Here is a 23,519-nt window from a genome sequence, read left to right as displayed (position 1 = left end):
ATATTCTAATTACTCATCAATAGCATTACCTCCACGTGGTACTGAGAAGTCTCGTGCATGATAACGTTGGAATTGGAATACTTCTTTCGTTGCTCTGTAACAGATAGGTAGAATTAATCAATAAAGCTGGACACAATTTTTTGAGAGCAAAAGGTGACATTATATACTTATTGAGGCAAAGAGTGTACTAAGAGTGAAGTAGACTTTCATATTAAGCTATTCTGAATAGAAAGTACTGCTTTCAGTTCACATGAAATGTGCAACTCTAATCATTGCTTCACTATAAAGGGCCCAATATCAATAGCAATTGAAAACATATCTTTCATTGTAACACTTTGATTTATCCCTCCATCCCTGTTATAAATTCAAGCCTGCTACAGATATGTTGCATTTAATGGCATCAAACTTTCCAGGAAGTGGGTCATACATTCCTCATACTGCCCAACGTTGACCAATATTGTGTCTACTTGCCCATCTGTTGTGTTACTCAGCAATCTACAATTGGAAACCCCGGTGATCTGAACTGGGTACAGGGCTGAATTTGGGGGCAGGGACTGAGGTGAATGGGCATAAAAATAATGCTGTTTCAGAGATAGTGGGAACTGCAGATGCTGGAGAATCTGAGATAAGAAGGTGCAGAGGTCCAAAACGTCAGCTTTCCTGCTCCTCTGATGCTGCTTGACCTGCTGTGTTCATCCAGCTCTACACCTTGTTATCTCATAAAAATAATGCTGTTGGCCACCATGTCAGTCCCCTATTGTTAGCACATTCCCAGGCCATTTTCCAGAAGATAGGGCTTGGAGGTGTAAAGTACGTAGCAACAGGGTGACTTGCTCAAAACAACAAGTGGTCAATGGCTAAGGCCGCCAACTTCCAGAAGTCAACTGGGATTTTCCAGGTGACCTCCAGGTTCCCATAAGCAGTGGAACTATATGGAGGTGGCTGGGAACTCAGCAATCCTGAGGGCCTTAGAGTCTCCCAAAACATATGTGGATTCGGCTGCAGGCCACCCTGCGTAAAGTTCGTCTACCCATCTCTCCTTTGCAATAATGGCTTGTTGCTGGATCCACTTTGTGTTGTGAGTTTAAAAGTGTTGGAGAGAGGACGCACCAGTCTAGTTATGCTAGAGTTTCTTAGATGCAGGAGAGCCTCCAAATAGACCTCTAACCATGAGGGCTCATCCCTCCATCATTAAATATCTATCATTTGGGGAAATGCACGGGTAAATAACTGTTGCTTTGATGGTGGGGCTTCTAAACCCTGTTTGATTCTAATGGCAAGATTCTGAAGCCTGCAAGAAACATCTTCTGTTTTACGTCTTGCAGATCATTCCTCATCAGACAAGGCCAGAATCAATCAACAAATTGTTGCGTTTCTCAGAAATTAAGCGGCATACAGAGCAACAGTTACCATTAAATTCAATCAAGACAGTGTCTCTTTGCTAAAAGAAAAGGCAATGAGCACTTTATGATGCCCAATGTCAACAGGCTTGAGTTAAAACAAAATTATTTCTAACTGTACTCAAGTAAATTTCTTAGTCTTGATGAAATGACAGGTAACTATTTTCTGCCCAAAAATGTGGTTGTCAGAAAATCTGTTCTTAATTTTTAATCACCTGGTGCTCACTACCGAAGGAAAGGAGTACTCTTCATAACATTTATTAAGTAGAAACAAAATACTGGGGATGCCAGAGATTTAAAATGAAAACAAAGCGCTTGAAAAATTTTGGCAGTATCTGTGAAGAGAGAAAACATTAATATCGAGTTCAACATAACTTTTCTTCAGAACATTTGAGATCAGGAACTTCTATCGATGTGAGGCAGATCTACAGTAAAATATTTCACGCTTTTTAACAAAGCTATTGTTGTTAGAACTTTTATTTCTTCTTTAAATTCTTTCAACATTCTCAGGTATGTGCCATTGTGACCTAATCTCTCGTCCATTCAAAGCTCTACCAATTCTTTCAACACTATTTCCACAGTTACATCAGGATTTACCTAACTTACATTCTTCCATCCTTTTATGTTTCAATTTCATTCCAATTAATTGCCATCTTTGTTTCTGGCATTTGCAACTACCATACTGGAAATTTCTATAATGTACACCTGGTGAATTCCAAAACATCTTTAGTGCATAAATCAATGAGACTCACTGACTCAGATGTGTGACAATTCCAACATCAGTATATCTGAACATATCAACAGTTCAACAAATCTTTTGCTCAATTCTCAAGTGAAAAATTTCTTCTTGATAGATATTCTCAGGAATAACACAGTAGCAAATATCTGACTATTAGTCTCTTACATCTTTGTAGTTTTAGTAGTTTTAGTTTCTCTATGATAAGCTCAATTATTGCTCCTAACACTCATCCATCTTGTCCTCCTTTTTGAATCAGCACTTTCATTGCAAACGTGTAAACTCGCAGGATGATAATTAATACTAATTATCTCACTGAATAATAGGAGGATTCAGTTTTCTGGCTTTCTTTAAGATTAGCTTGTCATGACACTCCTACTTCTTGTGTTTTCTCAAGAGGAGACAAATTTCAAACAAATTTGTTTCGGCTTCACCTCCCAAATTAACATTTAACAACATTCCTTCTGCACTAATGCATTTGAATCATACAAAATGCGAAAGAACTGAAAATGCTGGAAATCAGAAACAAATACAGATTTCTGGAAAAACTCAGCAGGTCTGGCAGCATCTGTGGAGAGAAATCAGAGTTAACATTTTGGGTTCAGTGACCAGTGTCCTGAGGAAGGTATGATTTCACCAAAGCCTGTACAACAGTAGCAAGACTACTCTATTCTTGTATTCCTCTATTCCAATCCTCTTGCAAAAAGGCCAACAAACCATTTTGCTTTCTAATTGCTTGCTGCACCTGCATGTTAACTATCTGCCCTCCTTGTGTAAGCATACCAGTCACTTTGGATATCAACATTTACAAGTCTAGCCTTTTAAAAATGGAAATAAATAAACATAAGTTATCTTTTGTATTATTGAAATGTATTTGCTCTGAACCTGTCTGTGAAGTCTCATTTTAATTTTACTCTCCTACTCAAAAGGAATTGTATTTTTTTCTGGGCCCTATTACTTTTTGTGGGACTATGTTTAATCTGTACTTCACTGTCTGTGTTCCCTTTGTTCCTATTATTTGTCCACTGCATTATTTGTCCATTTTCTGATTGTTTTTCTGATCTAATTACCTTTATATTATTGAAATGAATCTTTCCCCTTCATTAAGTACATTTATCATTGTTGCTTTTCTTTTTAACATTAAATGCCAATTCTATAATGAGATCATATTATGGCAAATCACTTGCCTAGAATGTGTTCAACAGGTAGCCGATTGAGTTTGCCTCTTAGGAAAAGAATATTGGGTATGAAATAAGTATGGAATTCAGTTGGCATAACTCAAGAGTAATTCTTCTTTATAAGCTGCCAAGTGAGTACATCTATCCATATAGCTGCAATATATATTGTTTATAAAGGTTTACAGCATAAGAACTGGAGAATTTTGCTACAGTGATAGATTTGTGATCCAAGAACAAATTACAGAATCAATATTTAATTATTTATGCAACAAACATTTTGCTTTATGAAGAGATATTGCACCATGCCATAACAACCACTCACTCCAGGGAATTTTATAGACTGTTTTCAGCATCTTTTAATTTTCTATTTTACATCACTTTCTTTTGAGGTGCAGGACAACGCTCTTGAAACCAAAATGGTTGTAATTTATCAGCCCTGCCAAGGTAAAGACACAAATGTCCAGTGAAGAGACTATTTATAATGAAAAGCCATGGAAAGCCAAATAATCAAAAAAACTTGGGGCTTCACAGAAAGAGGTGGGAGGGCCATTTCCACCTCACCTTGGGAAGGTGCAAAAATCGAAAGGTGCTTAATAAAACTGATGGTGATTTGTGTGGCTCTGATCTTATCATATCTTGGACTCAAACTTTTCAATCATCAAATTAATCCGACAGACAATGATCCCATTAAAGACCACCCACTTAGCTCACTGAGTTTTTACAGCCAGACTTTGGGGCGAAATACTAGAGGAAACTGGCTAGAAATCCACTTAATGAAGGATCATATTGGAGTCACAGAGTTATACAGCACGGAAACAGACCCCTTGGTCCAACTCGTGCACTGACCAGATATCCGATACTAATCTAGCCCCATTTGCCAGCATTGGGCCTATATGCTTCTGAGGCCTTCCTATTCATGGTCCTAACCAGATGCCTTTTAACTGTTGTAATTGTACCCACCTCCACCACCTCGTCTGGCAGCTCGTACCATACACACACCACCCTGTGTGTGAAAAAGCTGCCCCTCAGATCCCTTTTAAATCTTTCCCCTCTCACCTTAAACCTAAGTCTTCTAGTTTTGGATTCCACCCACCCTAGGAAAAAGACCTTGGCTATTTACCCTATCCATGCTTTTCATGACTTTATAAACCTCTATAATGTCACCTCTCAGCTTCTGACACTTTACGGAAAACAGCACAAACCTATTCAGACTTTCCCTATTATAGCTCAAACCCTCTGACCCTGTAAATCTTTTCTGAACCCTTTCAAGTTTAAGGACATCTTTCCTATAGCAGGGAGATCAAAATTAAACGCAGTATTGGGGAGGCAATGACCTAGTGGTATTATTGCTGCACTGTCAATGCAGAGATCCAGATAATGTTCTGGGGACCTGGTTTCGAATCCCGCCACAGCAGATGGTGGAATTTGAATTCAATAAATATCTGCAATTAAGAGTCTAATGATGACCATGAAGCCATTGTTGCTTGTTGGGAAAAACCCATCTGATTCACCAATGTCCTTTAGGGAAGGAAACTGCCATCCTTACCTGGTCTGGCCTACATGTGACTCCAGACCCACAGTAATGTGGTTGACTCTTAACTGCCCTCTGGGCAATTAGGGATGCCTAGCCAGCAATGCTCTCGCCCCGTGAACGAATAAAAAAAAGTATTCTAAAAGTGGCCTAACCAATGTTCTGTATAGCCGCAACATGATGTCCCAACTCCCAATGCACTGACCAAACAAGGCAAGCATACCAAATGCATTCCTCCACCCTGCTTCCTGCGACTCCACTTTCAAGGAGTCCAAGACACATACACTTGTTACTTGACACATACACTGCTATATTCCTGTAAATGAAATATTTCAAGATCCCAAATCCATGCTAACAACTACTGAAAGAAGACAAGTGAGAGATGTTGTAAAGTGGTAGGCAAGAGGGTGACTGAGGTGACTGAGTCAGAAGTCTCGAAAATCTCCAACTCAAACTCAGAGTTGGGGGTGCTTTTTGGAGGATTCCTGATGCTGCACAATTGCCACACAGTCTGTACACTGAGATGTTGGAGGGGTGCCAATGCACATCTTTAAGGATACATCCAGTCTCTGACTATCTGGTAATTCAAATACCTGGCCTTCAGTACTTAAGGGAGCCAAGCTGCAAGAAAGGGAAACCAGGAAGACAAGTAACATGCCACTCTTGTAGCCACCTAACAGTCCTTTGGGCAGCTGTTCTCCAATAGGAGCTGTGGGTGGTTCCATGGTGTGGCCTTGCCATCTCATAGTCAAGTCATCGAACTCAGACATGACTTAAATGTGCAGCTGTACTCCATGTATAAGTGAATGAAAACACATCACATTAAACATGGACTTAGTTTTATAATCTACATAATTATTTTTGAACTCAGATTTACATGAAAAGGAGAGTCAGGACATTTGGGGATGATAGAGGAATTAAAGCTCTGGTTCTAAAACATGACAATTTAAAGAAGTGAGTGCCATTATCCTGTTATATAAACCACACAGGGCTATTGTCAATTATTAGCTTTTGCTCAGCCCACACTACGCCTGGGCTCCACAGCTGTGTTTACTATCCACAGTCGTATCTGAAATCTGACCCAAATATTCAAAGAGAAAGGTCAGGCTCTCATTGCTTTCTAGCAGGGAATTAGAAAACCGACTGCATGGCAAAAAGCACCTAAATACAGTAAGCAATTAATTGATGCAGGGGATTAAAATCAAACGCAGAAGATGAAGTGGTGACAGGAGACTTCTGTAAGTGCTCTCCTGCTTGTAAACTGGAACCTCGGCAGTGTTGATAAAAAGCCAAGGAAATCTCAGAAAAACTCTGGTCTGGTTGTGCAGTAAACAGAGTAATGGGATAGAGGTTGCAAGCTGGAGTTAGAGCCATACACTGTGGAGCTGGAGGAACACAGCAGGTCAGGCAGCATCAGAGGAGCAGGAAAAGCGACGTTTCGGGTTTATACCCTTCATCAGGACTGGGGAGGGGGAAGGGATCTTGGAAAAAAATGGGGTGGGGGGAGCAGGGCTGGGTTAAGGTAGGTGTGATGGTGATAGATGGACGCAGATAGGAGGTAGTGGAGATTAGTTAGTGGGAAGGGTGGGGTGGATAGGTGAGAAAGAAGATGGACAGGTTGTGTCAGGTGAAGGAGGCAGGGAGGAGAGGGAGGGTTAGTCATGGGATGAGGCCGGGGGGGGGGGGGGGGGGAGATTTTAAAACTGGCTAATTCTATGTTGAGGCCATCAAGCTGTAGGCTCCTGAGGCGGAATATGAGGTGTTGCTCCTCCAGTTTGTGTGTGGCGTCATTGTGACGCTGGAGAAGGCCCAGGATGGACATGTCACCCAGGGTGTGGGAGGGGGAGTCAAGATAATTAGCAACCGGAAGGTGTTGTTGACTATAGCGTACAGAGCACAGATGCTCCATGAATTGGTCACTGAGTCTGCACTTAGTCTCACCAATGTAAAGGAGGCCACATCGGGAGTAACGAATACAAATCGACCAGGTTGGAGGATATGCAGGCAACTCCCTGTTGGATTTGGAAACATTGTTTGGGGCCTTGGACAGAGGTGAGAGGGAAGGTGTAGGGGTACATGTAGCACCTCCTGTGGTTGCAGGGAAAGGTGCCGGGTGTGGTGGGGTTGGTGGGGAGTATGGAGCGGACGAGGGAGTTGCAGAATAAGTGGTCCCTACGAAAGGTACATAGGGGTGAGGAGGGGAAGATCTCCTTGGTGGTGGGGTCAGATTACAGGTGATAGAAGTGGCGGAGGATGATGTACTGGATACAGAGGTTGGTGGGGTGGTATGCAAAGACCAGGGGCCTCTCTCCTTATTTTTGTTGAGCGGAGGGGGTTTGAGGGCAGAAGTGCAGGAAATGCAGGAGATACGGTTGAGAGCATTATGAATCAACTGGGGAGGGGAGGGGAGTTGCGGTCCTTGAAGTAGGACAACATTTGTCCGGGAGTAAAACGCTCCATCTTAGGAGCGGATGCAGTGGAGGCAGAGGAATTGGGAGTAAGGGATTGCATTCTTGCAGGAGGATGGGTGAGAGGAGGTGTAGTCAAGGTAGCTGTGGGAGTAGGTGGGTTTGAAATAGATTTTGGTGCTGATATGGTTACCGGAGATGGAGATGGAGACATCCAGGAAGGGAATGGAGGTGTTGGAGATGGTCCAGTGAATTTGAGGTTGGGGTGAAAGGAATTAGTGAAGTTGATGAGCTGTTCAAGCTCCTAGTGGGAGCACGAGGCAGTGCCGATACAGTCATCGATGTAGCAGGGGAACAGGTGACAGATGGTGCCACTGCAACAGTGGAAAAGAGACTGTTCCACGTATCCTACAAAGAGACAGGCATAGCTCAGACCTATTTGGATGCCCATAGCCACTCCTTTAGTTTGTAGGAAGTGGGAGGGGTTACAGGAAAAGTTGAAGAAGGTAAGGACAAGTTCCGTTAGGCAGATGAGGAGTTGGTGGAGGGGGACTGGTTGGGTCTATGGGAGAGGAAGAAGTGGAGGGCTTTTAGGCCATCTGCGTGGGGAATGCAAGTGTACAGGGATTGGATGTCCATAGCGAAGACGAGGTGTTCGGGGCCAGAGAACTGGAAGTCTTGAAGGAGGCGGAGGGCATGGGTGGTATCCTGGACATAGGTGGGGAGTTCTTGGACCAGGGGAGAGAAAACAGAGTCAAGGTACTCGGAGATAAGTGCAGTGGGGCAGGAGCAGGCAGAGACAATGGGTCGGCCGGGACCGTCAGGTTTGTGGATTTAGGGAAGGAGAGAGAAATGGGCAGTGCTGGGGCTGGGGAATGATGAGGTTGGAGGCTGTGGGCGGGAGGTCTCCTGGGGTGATGAGGTTCTTAGTGGTCTGGGAGATGATGGTTTGGTGATCAGGGGTGGGGTCATAACTCGAGGGGATGGTAGGTGGTGGTGTCAGAGAATTGGAGCTTGGCCTCAGCAATGTAGAAGTCAGTATGCCATACCACCATTGCGCCCCTATCCCCCACCCCCCCTCACCCTCCGTTATAGTGGTGACTTTGGGGTCAGAGCGGAGGGATGCGCTTTCCATTGGGGAGAGGTTAGAGTGGGTGAAGAGATTCAGATGACTGATGTTGCGACAGCAGTTGGAGGCAAAGAGATCGAGGGAGGGGAGGAGGCCGTGGGGTTGTGTACAGGAAGAAGGGGTTTGTTGGAGGTGGGAAAAGGGGACTGTAGAGGGTGGGTTAGACTCTCGGTTAAAGAAATAGGCATGGAGGCAGATGAGGCAGAAAAAGAGTGTGACATCTAGGTGTGTACGGGATTTGATGATGTCTGGGTGCAGGGGAATGAAGGTGAGTCCTCTGCTGAGGATTGACTGTTTGCCTTTAGTGAGGGGGAGGTCTGGGGAAAATGGTGAATACCCAACAGGGCCTGGAGTTGGGGCTAGGTGTAGAGCTGGAGCTGGGAGTGGGGGGTGGAGACTGTCTTGGGAGTGGGTGAGTGTATGAGGATGGTCATGTGGGCGCAAGCGGAAGGAGCGATGCGGTCAGTGGCATTAGCGGAAGTGACGTAGTCGGTGTTGGTGGCGGGAGCAGCCGAGGTGACTGCACAGTTAATCGCGCTGGACAAATTAAGAATGAGGTCGTGGATAGGGTTGGGGTCTAGGGTAGTGGAGGAGGTCTGTGTTTGGAGGTAAGCACGAGCAAATTTGGTGTACTTATGATTCTTGATGTCTGATAGGGCGGAGAAAAAGCATTGGTTGAGGTTGTGGATCTTGTGTAGAATGAAAAACAGTGGAGGCTCTGAGCTGGGGTAAGGTCGACTGTAGTGAGAGAAGATGCCGGTGCATGGCTGTGAGCGTGGAGCTGAGGATCTGCAGAGAAAACCGTTTCTGGAGGCACTGTAGATAACGGTTGTCGCAGTTTGGTCCAAATTGGGATGGTCTGAACGTTGTTTGGACCCCATGAGGGATTACCCCGCTGTGTAGGCAGGTACTGAAAAAAGAGATGTAGTAATGGGTTTGTTTCAGTATGTGGTTGAAGAGCTTCGCGGGGAGGAGATCCCCAGCGGGTTGCAGTGGGATAGAGATCCACTGAGATCTTTTTGCATGGAGGAGGACAACTTCTTCAAAGTGGGCATCCTTGGAAAAGGCTTTGCCGTAGGGGTTTCAGCAACTATGATATAGCAAGGACTGCAGATGCTGGAGTCAGAGTCAACACAGTGTGGATCTGGAGGAACTTAGTAGGTCAGGTAACATCAGAGGAGCAGGAAAGTCAACGTTTCGGTTTTACACCCTTCATCAGGACTGGGGAGGGGGAAGGGAGCTCAGAAATAAACGGGGCTGGGTGGGGCTGGGGGTAGGTAGATACGATGGGAATGGAGTCAAGAATACAAATCCTAATCATATGATTGGACAACAGAGAAAAATGGTATTTCTATAACTAAATTATAAGTTCAGTTGCTCTTGGCTTTACAACATAAGTGAGAACTTGAATATGTGGTTTCCTCAATGGTCATGCAAAACCAACAAAAGATGTTCCTTTATATCTTGTCAATCCCACAGCCTTCTAATATATACACTGACCATTTTTGGAGTTTCTTCACTCATTGATGGCCACTTTAAAGTACCCACTGCATTACATCCTTCTTACTGATCAAATAATAAATGAAAAGGATAAAATATTTTTCATTCGTTTGCACCTACTCAGTATTCACGTCCCTAAATGTCAAATTAAATGGTTGCCTTTGAGCTTGGTGACCAACTTCTTAGATACAATGGAAAGTCCCACATCCACATTGAGCACACTCTCCACCATGATGTGTGGCATATCACCCGACTCAATGTGTTAGGTACAGAACAGATCTAGATTAATGACAGGGGGTAGTTCAGCACATTTGTGCAAAAGACAAGATTAAGCATTTACAAACACCTTCAACTAGAAATGCTGAGTATCCATCTTGGCCTTCTCTGGAGGTCTCCAGCATCACAGATGTCAATCCTCAAGCAATTCAATTCACTTTGCGTGATATCAAAAATGGCTGAAGGCACTGACTACTACAAACACTATGGGTCCAACAACATTCCGGCAAAAAAAGGACTGATGAGAATTGTTTCAGAATTAGCTGTACCCCTTGCCAAGTTATTCCAATACATCTACAACATTGGAATTTATCCAATAATGTGTAAAATTGCCCAGGTGTGTTCTGTCCACACAGAAAAAAAAAAATCAGATGCAAAAGATCTAAATCTGTGGTATTACCTCTGATCACCCTTCACACTGGGGGGGCTTACTGATGAAAACATGGCAGTGGGTTTTTAGGAAAGCCCCTTTTCTGAAATCAGAGTCTGTCCCAGATGCCAATCAGGAGATGCCTACAGTTGGGAAAGGACAGCATTGGAAGAGCAGCATTATCTGACACTGATTCTTTTACACGTGGGCATGGGTGGGGTCTCTGAAGGGAACCATTTCTGAGGCATCTGTAATGGAAGGCAAATGAGCGTCACCATCGGTCTAAATGTTGGATTGAAAGATAATAAAATGTTTAAAGACCAATATCGAAGGATTTTTTTTAAGCTTGTGATATATGTTGAAGGCAGTCATTTCATACCAAAAGACTGAACAATCTTGTAATCCCACCAAATCATCCTCTTCTGACCCACTTCTGAGATCTGATTGCAGCTAATATATATAATTAGCAGGCAAATGCTTCTTAACTAAACATTGATATGATTCAACACGCCAGAAGTAAAATAAAGGCATCAAACTACCCTATGTGCCCAATGTGGTCCATTGCCAAAACTGATGAAAACCGATTCAATGCTGACAGCTTTTCAGCAACAAGGTTACAGAGTGATGACTATCTCTGCTACAGTAACCCAACTGTTGGCAGAGGAATTGTCGCCACTGAACTTGTCAGTATATAAAATAATTATTTTTGCTGCTAAATTAACAATGTTACCTATGCTTTGTAATTTCTAAACTCTATGATCATGTATTTGATGCTAGTGACATATCTCTTGCCTTCATAGCTACAGGAGAACTAAAGTGTTTAAAAATCTGTGATTCAAAACATGCATATTTATAACGTCTCAGAAAGTAGATGACATTGATTTGACTCCACTCCAGCACATAAAGAACCATATCTACTGGTGTGAACATTTCAGCAGCTTACCTTGCTGAGTACAACAAGTCTGCACAGTAACTTGGTCAGTCTGAAGATTCACACAAACGTCACAAACAAATTGGTGGTCTATTCCAAATGTTTGCAAATCTGCAAATAAGCTGACTATGCTAATAGTGTTCACACTAGTTGTATTGAAAACCGCATGTGGTGTATAGCTGGTTCACAAAAACACATTTGCAAGTAACGTTTCAATAGAAATTCTACTATCTATTTTTAAAGTTAAGCCTGAGCCCAGAAAGAATATCCAAGAAATTCATTGATAAAGTCATAACAAAGGATGCATTTTCATTTGTAGGCGCCTGTAACCACAAGACAGCCTGTAAATTAGATTAATTTAGCACCAATTTAAGTTGTTGGGGGCAAAGCAAGTTAATCAATGCAATACTGTTTATCATCTCGCATATCCAAAGAGATTAGAAAATTGATTCAAGTTGAATTTGGCAATGATTTAAATATATTGGCCATGCTGAATAGACATAACTTGACAGTCGCACAGTTGTGTTTACTGTACTGTCCATGTTTGTTTTAACAGGGCTTAATGGTTTTCACTACAATCTCTACACAATAGAGAATCATACAAGCTCTAATATCTCATTGTGCTGGGGGCAGGGTGGAGCTCACCCAGTTCCCTAGCAAACAGTTCAGCCCCAACCAACATCCACATAACTAAATTATCTAACATTTACTGGGTTGCTCCTTGTGATACCTCACTGGGCTCTTTGTTGGCTACCTTAATTCCTCATAACAGCAATTAGACTTCAAAGTATTTCACTGGCTAAGAGATGCATTGTGACATCTCCAGGTTGTGAAAGATACTCCACGAATACAAGTTCTTCATGTGATGGCTTCTATTTTAAATAGACTCAGATATGGGATAAGATTAACATTGCATTGTTCCCAGGTGCTTTTCCTATCAATTCTATGTTTCTCCTTGGGTTCGTATTATCCCCAAAATTTATCTCACTGCTTACTTTTCCTCTCACCTCCAACTTTATCTACATTATCCAACAGATTTGTAAATTCACCTCACATCCGAAAGCTCTGCATCAATTCAAAGAAGCACCTGGCTTCTAAAATTGGACCATGATTGACTTCAGAACTGAATTGCAGGATAATGCAGGTTCCACAAGAATGTGTGCATTTAAAAAATATCTTTCCCATCCTTAGGGCACCACAAAACAGTTTGCAACCAATTCATTCATTTTGAAGTCCAGTCACTGTTGAAACTTAACTACCCTCTGCAATGGCCTAGCGAGCTACTCGTTACAGGGGCGATTGGGAATGGACAACAAAGACTGGCCTTTCCGGTCACACCTATATCCCATGCGAGAATAAATAATTCTGCAACTAATTCGCACATAACAAACTCTTGGAAACTACTGTCAATAATGATCAGATGTTGACTGAGGGGTAAATATTAGCCAGGACATCAACAGTAACTCCCCTCCTCATTTCCAGGATAGAGGCATGTTTTTATATTTACCCGAGAGGACAGACAAGACCTTGATTTAACATCTCATTTGAAGGACATCACTACAGACAGTATAGCACTCCAACCATTATGAATTAGAGCATCAAGGGAGGGTTACTGGACCCGAAACATTAACTCTGATTTCTCTGCACTGATGCTGCCAGGCCTGCTGTGTTTTTCCAGCAATTTCTGTTTTTTGTTCTCATTTCCGGCATCCACAGTTCTTTTGTTTTTTTTATGGTAGATTATCAGCCTTGATTATTATTCTCAAGACCCAGACAGGAATATTCAACTTTTCGACTCTATGGCAAAGATTTGATTTATTTATTGTCACGTGTATTTATTATGAACACAGCAGAAAATGTTGTTTAGTGTCGCCACTCTCCAGGGCTATCTTAAAACATAAAATGTAAGACAAAACACAGAATATAGAGTCAAAAACATAAAACAATGAAGTTCATCTTATAATCTTATCTTCTAGCTCAGCCATGGGCCTGGATCTGGGCTCCTCCATCCCGATACCTACTGCAATGACACTTGGTAGCACTGCTGCCGTTGGATGAAAGAGTTGTCAATCTCTGGCACCATCTCACCTCCACCAACGCCGCGGCCACCATGAGTTCACACTGGGCTGATCTCACCAATGTAGCCAGCACCACTGCCATAGGGGCCTGCGCTGGGCCCAAACCTGCTGTCACTGCTGCCTCCTCTATCAGGCACCCGGGCCTAGCCACGGACCCTGGAACCTCAGCTCAGCCTGCAAGTCTGCACCGGGATTTTTAAGCCTGAGGCCTGCTCCACGCTTGCCGGGAGACCTTGGGCGAGGGTGGAGCTGTGTCCACCTTGTCCTCAGGAGGCTTCCTCCTTCCACATTTACTCAGCCTTGCTGTTATCTTCATCCGCCATTCCGTGCAGGGCCTGCTCTTGTTGATGCCACTGCAACCAACTGTCAAAATCCATTCATGAGTAATGCAGCAAGTTACTGTTCATTTGGCATTACCCACACATCACTGACATTTATACTCTTCATGCAAATAGGATTTCCCCCACATCTCCGTGCTGCTAGTGTATGGTAAGCATGTTCAGAGTTCTCCCAACTGAGCAATGACCACATTTCTGTGGACAAACATCATCGTCCTGAACACAGCAATGCCCCACTAATAGTGATGAGCAATAATTAGTTAATCCTATTTGTTGGTGTTGGTTGACAATGAATACTTTTCAAGGTACCAGGGCAATTCTCTTGTGCTTTTGAATATAACCATCAAATTGCTTACACCTTCTTGAACTGATTGATGTGCATCTGTTTAATGTGTCATTTGAAATATGGTAACTCTGACAATTCAGCGTCACCAGTCGCATTACTGCACCTCCCTACTGCCCCCTCCATGTGCATCGCCTTTTTAAAAAGTGGTGCCAGTGGCACATATTTGCTTTGGTATGGGCTTGTAAATGAGGGCACTTATACAAAAGGTCCTACCTCCATTTTTGTTTTAGCACAGTAAGTTTGCACGTGTCAAGTAGTATGTTGGAATGATGCAAGTTCAGCCTGTTGCTAAGCACACACTGTGTCCCTGACACAACCCACTCAGCCCCTCCATCTCCTGATCTTGCTCAATGCTCCCCTCCTGAGAATAGCTGAGCTGAGCGGATTGCCTTGATGAAAGGCTAGACAGGCTCGGTCTATATCCTTTGGCGTTTAGAAGAGTCAGAGGTGACTTAATTGAAACATACAAGGTCAGGGAAGATTTTTTTTACTCTCAGAGGTTAGAATGTCATTGGAATTCTCTTCCTAAAAAGGCAGTGGATGCAGAATCTTTAACTATTTTGAAGGCAGAGATTGATAGATTCTTGATTACTACGGGGATGAAAGATTATGGGAAGGAATAAAAGAATGTAGAGTTGAGATTAAATCCAGATTAGCCATGATCTGATTGAATAGTAGAGCAGGTTTGAAGGGCGGAGTGGCCTACTCTTGTTCCTTGTTTGTCTGTAAGTTGGTATATTTGTATGTTTGAGAGGAGAACGCAGGAGAGACAGGGTGGTGAAGAAGGTGTTTGACACGTTTGCCTTTCTTGGTCAATGCATTGAGTATAGGAGTTGGGATGTCATGTCCTGTATAGCTGCAACACTGGGGAGGCTGCCTTTGGAGTACATTGTAAAATTCTGGTCACCCTTCTACAGGAAGGATGTTGTTAAACTTGAAGTGAAGGGAGGGGGGGAAAGAATCCAAAACTAGAGGGCATAGGTTTTGGAGAGGCAAAAGATTTTAAAAATATCCTGAGGGGTAATGTTTTCATGCAGAGGGTGCTGCGTGTATGGAACAAGCTGCCAGAGGAAGTAGTGGAGGTCAGTACAATTACAACATTTGAAAGGCATCGGGATGAGTACGTGAATAGGAAGGGTTTACACAGACATGGGCCAAATGCTAGCAAATGGGACTCGCTTAGATTGAGACGTCTGGTTGGCATGGATGAGTTGGACCAAAGGGTCTGCCTCCATCCTGTATGACTCTATGACTTTGAGATGTGGCAAGAAAGCAAGAGCAAGTGGGAGATAGGAAGCAAGTGGATCAGGAGACGGAAATGGCAAATGGGATATTTCAAGCTGGAGGGAGTGAGCAAGTGAAGCAGGAAATGTAGAGGGTCAAGAGAAAGAAGTGGAGAAGGAAGCAACGAAGGTATATCTGGAGTAAGGGGAAAGGAACGAGGGAGAGGATAGTAAATGGGCAGTGGGATCATGCAAGCTGGTATACAAGCAGAAAGAGCAGTAATTAAAATTGAAAAAAGATTTTTGGACTAGTTAGGTTCAAAGAAGCCAGCAGGTTATTTATTGTAGAAATTACATTTTCTTACACAAGGGTTTCTCATGTAAATACCTTTTTATTATGAACATTAAGAACACTGAGCAATGAATATTCATTTTGTAAGAGTGTTAGTTTAGAATTAAATTTAAATCTTGCAGTGGGATGCTCCATGATTCAGAGGCAAGAGCATTATCACTGGGGATAGGTCTGTATTGTATAGTTTGTTTTCAGGAAGCACAAAGAGCATTCAATGAAACTGATTGTCCTTTAGGCGCCTCAGTGTGCATCTCTGGGTACAGGGAAAGTACAAGTTTCCCGACACCCATGGCTTTTCAGGATATACCTTGATGAAAGCTACTGTATCTGTCACCAGGCTTCCTCACCAAGGTACATTCCACAAGGTGGTGGGCAATGGTCTCTTCCCCACCAGTAACACCTCAGAGCAATGGGTGGAGGTGTTGGAGGTTTTGGGTTTCTAGGGAGAATCTGATAGGGAGGGCTGTTATCACCACAAGCCAAGCTACATCTTGGTGCTTGTTTGTAAGTTTTGGTGATGAGGCTTTTACAGAGTACAACAGAATCTATCATCTCCTTTTCCTACAGGGTCTCATTATGTGTGGATCAGTGCTTGATGGACCTGGTCAAATGTATTTGTTGTGTAAGCTTTTCCACAAGGGACAGATGGTACATTATGGTATAACGACACTAAGATAGAGTGCCTTTTATCTGATGGCCAGGTTATTCCCCACGATGGTGAGGGACTATCACTCCCTCATGCCTACTTTCTCATTCGGTAGATATTTGCTCAGTCCAGTTTTTAGCACGTGTCCTGACTCCTCTGAAGCACTGCCTAATACCGACAGCTAACCTGCCCTAACAGTGAAGCAGGCAAAGGATCAGTGACCCAATTCCCAAAGAACACGGTCTCACTTTTACCATGATTGACCTTGACTCCTGAGGCTATTTCAAACTGGTCACAGATGGTCAGTCTGTGGACTGATGCAGATCCAAGTAGAAGACAATGATACTGACTGTGTACAGAGAAACTTCGACCTGAGTGCCTATGTTTCTCATCACACTGATGTACACATTCAGCCTGTTGGGCTTGGCAAAAAGGTTTGAGACAGCCCATGAACAGCACAGGGTAGAAAGGCAGCCCTGCCTCACTCCAGATTTGATCAGAAAGCTTTCCAATTCTCATCCATCGACTGAAAACGTCTGCGCACAGCAACTGGATCCATTTGCAATTCCCTTCTGAAAACCCACGTTGAAGGGTTCATTCAACATGCAGGAATGTGATATTCTGTTCAAGACCTTCTTCAGATCCAGGCTATCCCATCTCCAATGGGTAGACCTGAACCTTTTTTGTTGGGACTTGCACAATGATTGTCTCAGGGTCTCAGCCAACAATCACCTCCTGCTGTACTCTGCCTAATTTGAGCTGTTGCAGCTCTGAGAGCCATGTATATTCCATACAATTCAAATTGCACTGCAAAATTACCATTAGTGATGCCCTCAATAGCCTAAGTTTGATGCCTTTCACTGGCTGAGGTGGGAGGACGTCAGGGAATCAATGCAATCTTTCCTGCTTTGTATGTGTCATTTTCTGATTTCTTAGTTAGGGACAAGTCTGTGTTTTATCTTATTTGTCACACACTAAGTGGGCATATTTCAGTAATTCGAGTCTTCTATTCAGACATGGTCATACAGCTTCCAAAAAGCAAAAAGGCAGTCATGAGCAAAAGCAGTTAAGATTTCAGTGGCATGCTGATAGAGCATTTTGGAGCTTCAACCAGTTATGGTGAGAAGTGTTAGATTATAGGTATGTGTCCATGACTCTCCAATAAATTAACTTTGAATCTGAGTCACGTCCTGGCCTTCTCCTTCCTTCCTTATCCAACAATATTTCTTTTTTTTTTGCCTTTCTCTAACCAACATTCTGATATTTTGCCAAAGCCTATTTTGACAGATACTGTACCTTCTCCAATACCTCATTCAGATGGTTACTTGTCATGTCAGTCAACACTTTAACGAAAATTGAGTGTTGAATTATGGATAAACATCACCTAGTAACCTTACAGAGGCATCCAACAGCAATTATATGAAAAATGATTGATAAATTAAGGAACAGTAAACAGAGAGAGAGAACTATGACCTGTTTCACCTTCCCAAAATACTGGAATATCATTACAACAACCTTCCAGCTTGACTGAGCTCAATTTCTCAGCATAATCCAATACTCTTGGTTATTTGGTTTAAACACTTAATTTCTTTAACCTGTTGAACTACAGACTTTTTCCTTTCCTCTCTAATGCCTTCGGACACATTTGATTGAGAAGACCTCTTGTATATGAGTGCTCCTTATTGCTTTTTAAAACATGTATACTGGCTGTTAAACCACATTCTACATCCTTCTGAAAGTAGTTAGCATTTCTGTCCTTTTGACCTCCAGCTCCGATCCCACTCACCCTAAATTGATATTTGGTATTTAATACATAACTCGACATTTCCATCCAGTCTATGGGAGTGACACTTCTATCATTGAGTCATAGAGTCATAAGTATGGAGACGGACCCTTCAGTCCAAGCCGACCATGTTCCCAAACTAAAGCAGTCCCACCTGCCCATGCTTGGTCCATATCCCTCCAAACTTTTCTTATTCATGTAAATATCTTTTTACATATCTTATTCATTTCACATTTCTTATTCTACATTTCTTATTCATCCAAATATCTTTTAAACGTTGTAACTGTACCTGCATTCACCACTTCGTCTGGAAGTTCATTCCGCACATGAACCACTCTCTGTGTAAAACAGTTACTCCTCATATGCTGTTCTCCCCATTTTACTTTCAGGTGAAATATCAGTTATATTGGCATCTAGTGTGAAATGTGCAATCTTATTTGCTGTGAGAGCCTCCCTTAATCCAGTGGCATGTTCATGAGAAACAAACTTATCACTTTAATGGAAAGAAAATTCAGAGAGATGTAAAATGGGCTGCTAACCTAATATAATCCTATTTATATTATTGTGTAAAGACAAAATCTACCCTTAGGAACTCTGATGTCACCCTGTGGCTGAATATTCACCCTCAAGAAAACTTCCCTTAAATTGGAAGTAATTTCATTACTGAAGGCTACAAAAATAGTTCGCAATTAATTATTCTGAAACTGGATAGACCGTATACAAATTGGTTGGAAATGCTCATATTCACTGGCCTTGTTGTACAAATAAGGCTTTCAAAAGAGATCCAATTGCTTAATTATTTCATTGCTATCTGAGATCCTGGCTTTCTTTTGTTTCCATTCTCCATTTGATTATTAATAGCTCGCTTACACACTGTCAAAGTATCATTATCAAACTGAACAATATGGATGTATGTGATTTAACTGTTCATCTCAAATTAGGGGCAGGTGACATCTAAAGAATGCAACCAAATATCAATCATTTACATTAATGCACATTAAAAATAGTGAGAGAATAAGCACACTTGAATATTTAAAAGGAACATGTTTCCACAATACAGGCTTCATTATATTTTCATTAAATGGCTACAATCTCAAAATTAGAGCAAGGTCTTTCAGGAGTCAAACCAGGAAGTTCTTTTCCACACAAACAAGTGATTATCTCGGAGGCCATGACTCTCGTGCCTGCACAGATACAGCCCATGGTATTAGCCAGCTGTGACAGGCTGCAGGAAATATCTGAGTGCGCATGTGCTACTGATACCACTAAGCAGGGGATGGGGATGGGGGGGCTCGCAGAGCTGATGAAAAGGAGCTTTCCATTCCCAGCAGCGTCTGGAAAGTAGGTCATAGAGTCACTCAACATGAAAAAAGACCGTTCGGTCCAACTAGTCCATGCTGAACATGTTCCCAAACTAAACTAGTCCCACTGACCTGCGTTTGGCCCATATCCCTCCAAACCTTTCCTATTCATGTACTTATCCTAATGTCTTTTAAACGTTGTAAGTGTATCTGCATCCACTGCTTCCTCTGGCAGGTCATTCTGCACATGAACCACACGCTGTGTAAAAACAAAATGATGCCCCTCATGTCCTTTTAAGAACATTTTCCTCTCAACTTAAAAGTATGCCCCATAATTTTGAACTCCCCTACCCTAGGGAAACCACTCTTGTCATTCAATTGTCATAGAAACTCACCATGATTTTATAAACCTTAATAAGGTCGCCCCAGAACCTCCTATGCTTCAGTGAAAAAAGTCCCAGTCTTTCCAATCTATTTTTATACCTTAAACCCTCCACTCCCAGCAACATACAGATAAGTCTTTTCTGAACCCTCTCCAGTTTAATAATACCCTGCTTTTAACAGCGCAACCAGAACTGTACACCTCTAGCTGCTACATTTGCCCTACTGCCCATGCTGCATGAGGAGGGGCTGTTTCCTGAGAGGCTGTGTGCAGTGATTGGGCCTGCTCCCCTTCCCCAGATCCGCCTCCTTGTCCAGATGATTAAAGTACCTGAAAAAATAGCCATTGATGGATGATCTGACCAGGCTGGAAATGACAGCTGGCTGTGACACTGTAGTCACTGTGACACTATCTGATTTATCTACTAATACTATCAGCTGGGATTGTAACAGGGGAAACTGAAGGTTTTGTTTTATATGTCCATGTTATAGAATTAACTTCAGGGTGGGAGGTTAGGTGTCTGTTGATATGGGGAGCACATAAGATCTAGCTTTCATTCATAAGATCTAGATCTCATTGCCACTAAAAGGAATTGTGTGTTTGTTCACTGTTGGCTAGCCTATGTGAAACGTCTTCAATTTTTAAGTTTAAAACACCTCTATATTATTTTCTTAAACATTGCTTCAACATTTTTTGTATGAAAGATAAATGGGCTTTCACTTTTACGAAAAGTAAATAATAATAATAATTAATAATAATTAAAAAGGATAGTTGGTGGAATAGTCAATATACTCATTATGTCGGTTTATGCAGATAGATCAATGTTCACTGGCATTGTTATGGACTAGACCAAACCCCGTCAAAATATATTAATAAGATAGCCTAGACTCTAACTGTTTCTTATTTTAAAGGCAAGTTGCATTCTGAATGCAATTCGATTGGTCAGACTACCAGTCTTGAAGCAACCACTTTACTCATACACTATAGTTAAAATACAACAAAAGAAAGAATAAATTGGAATAACAACTCTATTGGAAAACTGCTAATATAGTAACATCCCATAAACACACCCTGGACAAAGGCAACTTCAGTAAAATAGATTGCCTCTCATAAAATTCTCCAGTCCACAAGGGAAAACATCAGGGGAAAACTCAGAGAGACAGAATAGCAGGGAGAGATGTACTGCAGCTTCCGAACCCAGCTTCAAGACCCCCAGCAACTGCTACTGAAAAATTAAAACTAAAAAATTCTGGTTCTGTGGGAAGTTGACCCCACCCATTCAGGCTACTTCTATTAGTCCAAATTTAAAAAAAAACACAAGGCCTCACAAGCTGTTTACTCTGTTGGATTCAAATACATTGCTGCAGCCCCCATCTTACAACCTCTCTACAAAATAAAAAGGTCAAAATACACATCTTAAAACCATAGTATCATCACAGCATGGTCAATCACCAACTCAAATAAACTGGTTTTGACTCATGCCAAAGAAAAACCAGAGATGCCCAATTATTCATTTCGATTCTAGATATTTCATATGTGAGTTCAAACTTATAATCGCTTTTCCTACTTTCATAATAGCCCCTGAACTTGAGGAATAATATGTATATTGCTTTAAGCCATCTATACTAAATAGATCATCACTGCAAAGGTAGGAAATTAAAGGGCATTCAGTACTTACTAAGATTACATTGTATTTTATCTGTATCTATCCATCTCCTTTAGAAGTTTAAATTTTAAAGGATTATGCCAGTCTACATGATCTATAGTAATGAGTGCTGAATTCCTCTCGCAACTCGGTAAATAAATGCGCTAATGCACTTACATTGTCACAATATTAAGTGACAAGTGATATTGCTATACTAACGTGTGGAAACATCAATCCAGCAGGACGATGAATTTCAAATAACATGTACTTAAGCATTTAATTTCCAGTGTATATGCTCCATTTCAATTTGTACCTTGAAACAATGTGTAACGAATGGCATCTAACAGAAATAAACGGTTAACATGTGATAACCCCTATAAGGCTCATGGGGAATCACAAGTTAAACTCCCTATGGAGCTCATTGAGTATGAGTTCCCTTGGTAACAGACAATGACCTACCCAGCTAGAACATCACCTAAGCCCTTTATAAAGCAGACCCAGTGTGTTGCCCTTAATGGGCTATGAATGTAAATATCCAATTGGCTACATGGGTAATTTACATGGATGGTGAGTGATAGTTAGAAAACAGAAAAAGAGTCACAGCAATTTGGTGATGGGAAAGAAAAGTTCAGTTGTGTGAGATAGTGCTTTCAGATATAAAGAAAAAATAAAGCAGGTTCAGGGATGGTCTGCAGAGTGGTCTGTCCTGGGCCAAGACTAGCCTATATATGCCATGAGTAGTGGCTCAATTCTAATATTCAACAATAAATGCTATTCCTTTCCAGTAAGGTTTCCTGAGTCATTACATTATGGAAACTAGTTTTATTATTGAGCCACACAGAGGGTGAGAATCTTTAATTTTAGTCAAATACTAGATTTTCTAAGCATTCTTGCTACTTAATCAGTCCTGTTAAACAGAGTATTTTCTTATTACTGCACCTTCATGCTCTGAAATTCCCCCTACAACTCCCTTCACCTTTCCACAGTATCAACTACCATTTTGACCAAGCTTTTGATCATCCCCCTTTCATTAATTTGACTCAGAGTTACATCTTTTGAATACCTTGGGATATTTCTCTACATCGTGTGCTATAAAAGTGCACTTTCTTGTTCAGAAAGATGTAAGTTGGTAGAGTTATGGTGATGGGATTTGACACAAGAGCACCTTCAAGGTTATTTAGCAACTGCAGCAGGTTATAGATCAAACAGGGCAGATATTTCCTAATCAGTATGTTTGGAGAGGTTACTACATACCTTTGGAGCAGGTGTGACTCCAAACCCTCAGCCTCCTGGTTCAGAGGTAGAGACACTACCACTGAACCACAGATCAAACAGGGCAACGTCCAGCACCTAACCATCTTCCGTTGACTACCATCTACATTTCACAACCAGTTTTGGGAATGTATTTGAGGAACTTCCAGGCTAATCAGAGAATTGTGGTATGCATGTCCTTGTTCAGCCTAATGTAAGCTATTTATGCACACTCTATTCATAATTCTTCCTTTAGACTTGAATATTCTTCATGTATTATTGTAAGAAGCTGAGAGAATGAAACCAGAAAATTATAGACTAGTAGAGCATAAATAAAGGACAGAGTGACTAAATGTTGTCAATTTTCAGGTAAGTAGGGAGAGCCAGTCCAGATTTCTAAAGAGTAGTGTATACTTAACAAATCACATTGAATGCTTTTGAAGAGGTGATTGAAGTGATCGACAGCAAATGCCTTTAGTGATTCAATAGGCTCCCAAAGGCATTTGATAAAATCCCTCAAGAAATTGTCAAATAAAGTAGGAGCTCATAGAATCGAAGACAAATAACGTGTGGAGCTGGAGGAACATAGCAGGCCAGGCAGCATCAAAGGAGCAGCAAAGCCGATGTTTCAGGTCAGGATTTTCTGAAGAAGTGTCCCAACCCGAAATAACAAGGTGCAGGGCTGGATGAACACAGCAGGCCAAGCAGCATCATA

General features: G+C 41.9%; 1 protein-coding gene across 2 annotated transcripts in view; it reads right to left on the bottom strand.

Moving 5' to 3' along the window:
* eps8l2 (EPS8 like 2) overlaps positions 1-23,519 on the bottom strand; it is a 149,987-nt gene that overhangs the window by 37,437 nt on the left and 89,031 nt on the right. For both annotated transcript variants that reach the window (XM_048607232.1, XM_048607233.1), the window contains exon 4: positions 30-94. In XM_048607232.1, the coding sequence (XP_048463189.1) occupies positions 30-94 (65 nt within the window). The remainder of the gene's footprint in view (positions 1-29; positions 95-23,519) is intronic.

Source organism: Rhincodon typus, chromosome 17, assembly GCF_021869965.1.
Source record: "Rhincodon typus isolate 14 chromosome 17, sRhiTyp1.1, whole genome shotgun sequence".
In the NCBI taxonomy this organism is placed as follows: Eukaryota; Metazoa; Chordata; class Chondrichthyes; order Orectolobiformes; family Rhincodontidae; genus Rhincodon; species Rhincodon typus.
The sequence above is the reverse complement of the archived record's forward strand: the minus strand, read 5'-3'. Positions and strand labels throughout refer to the sequence as shown.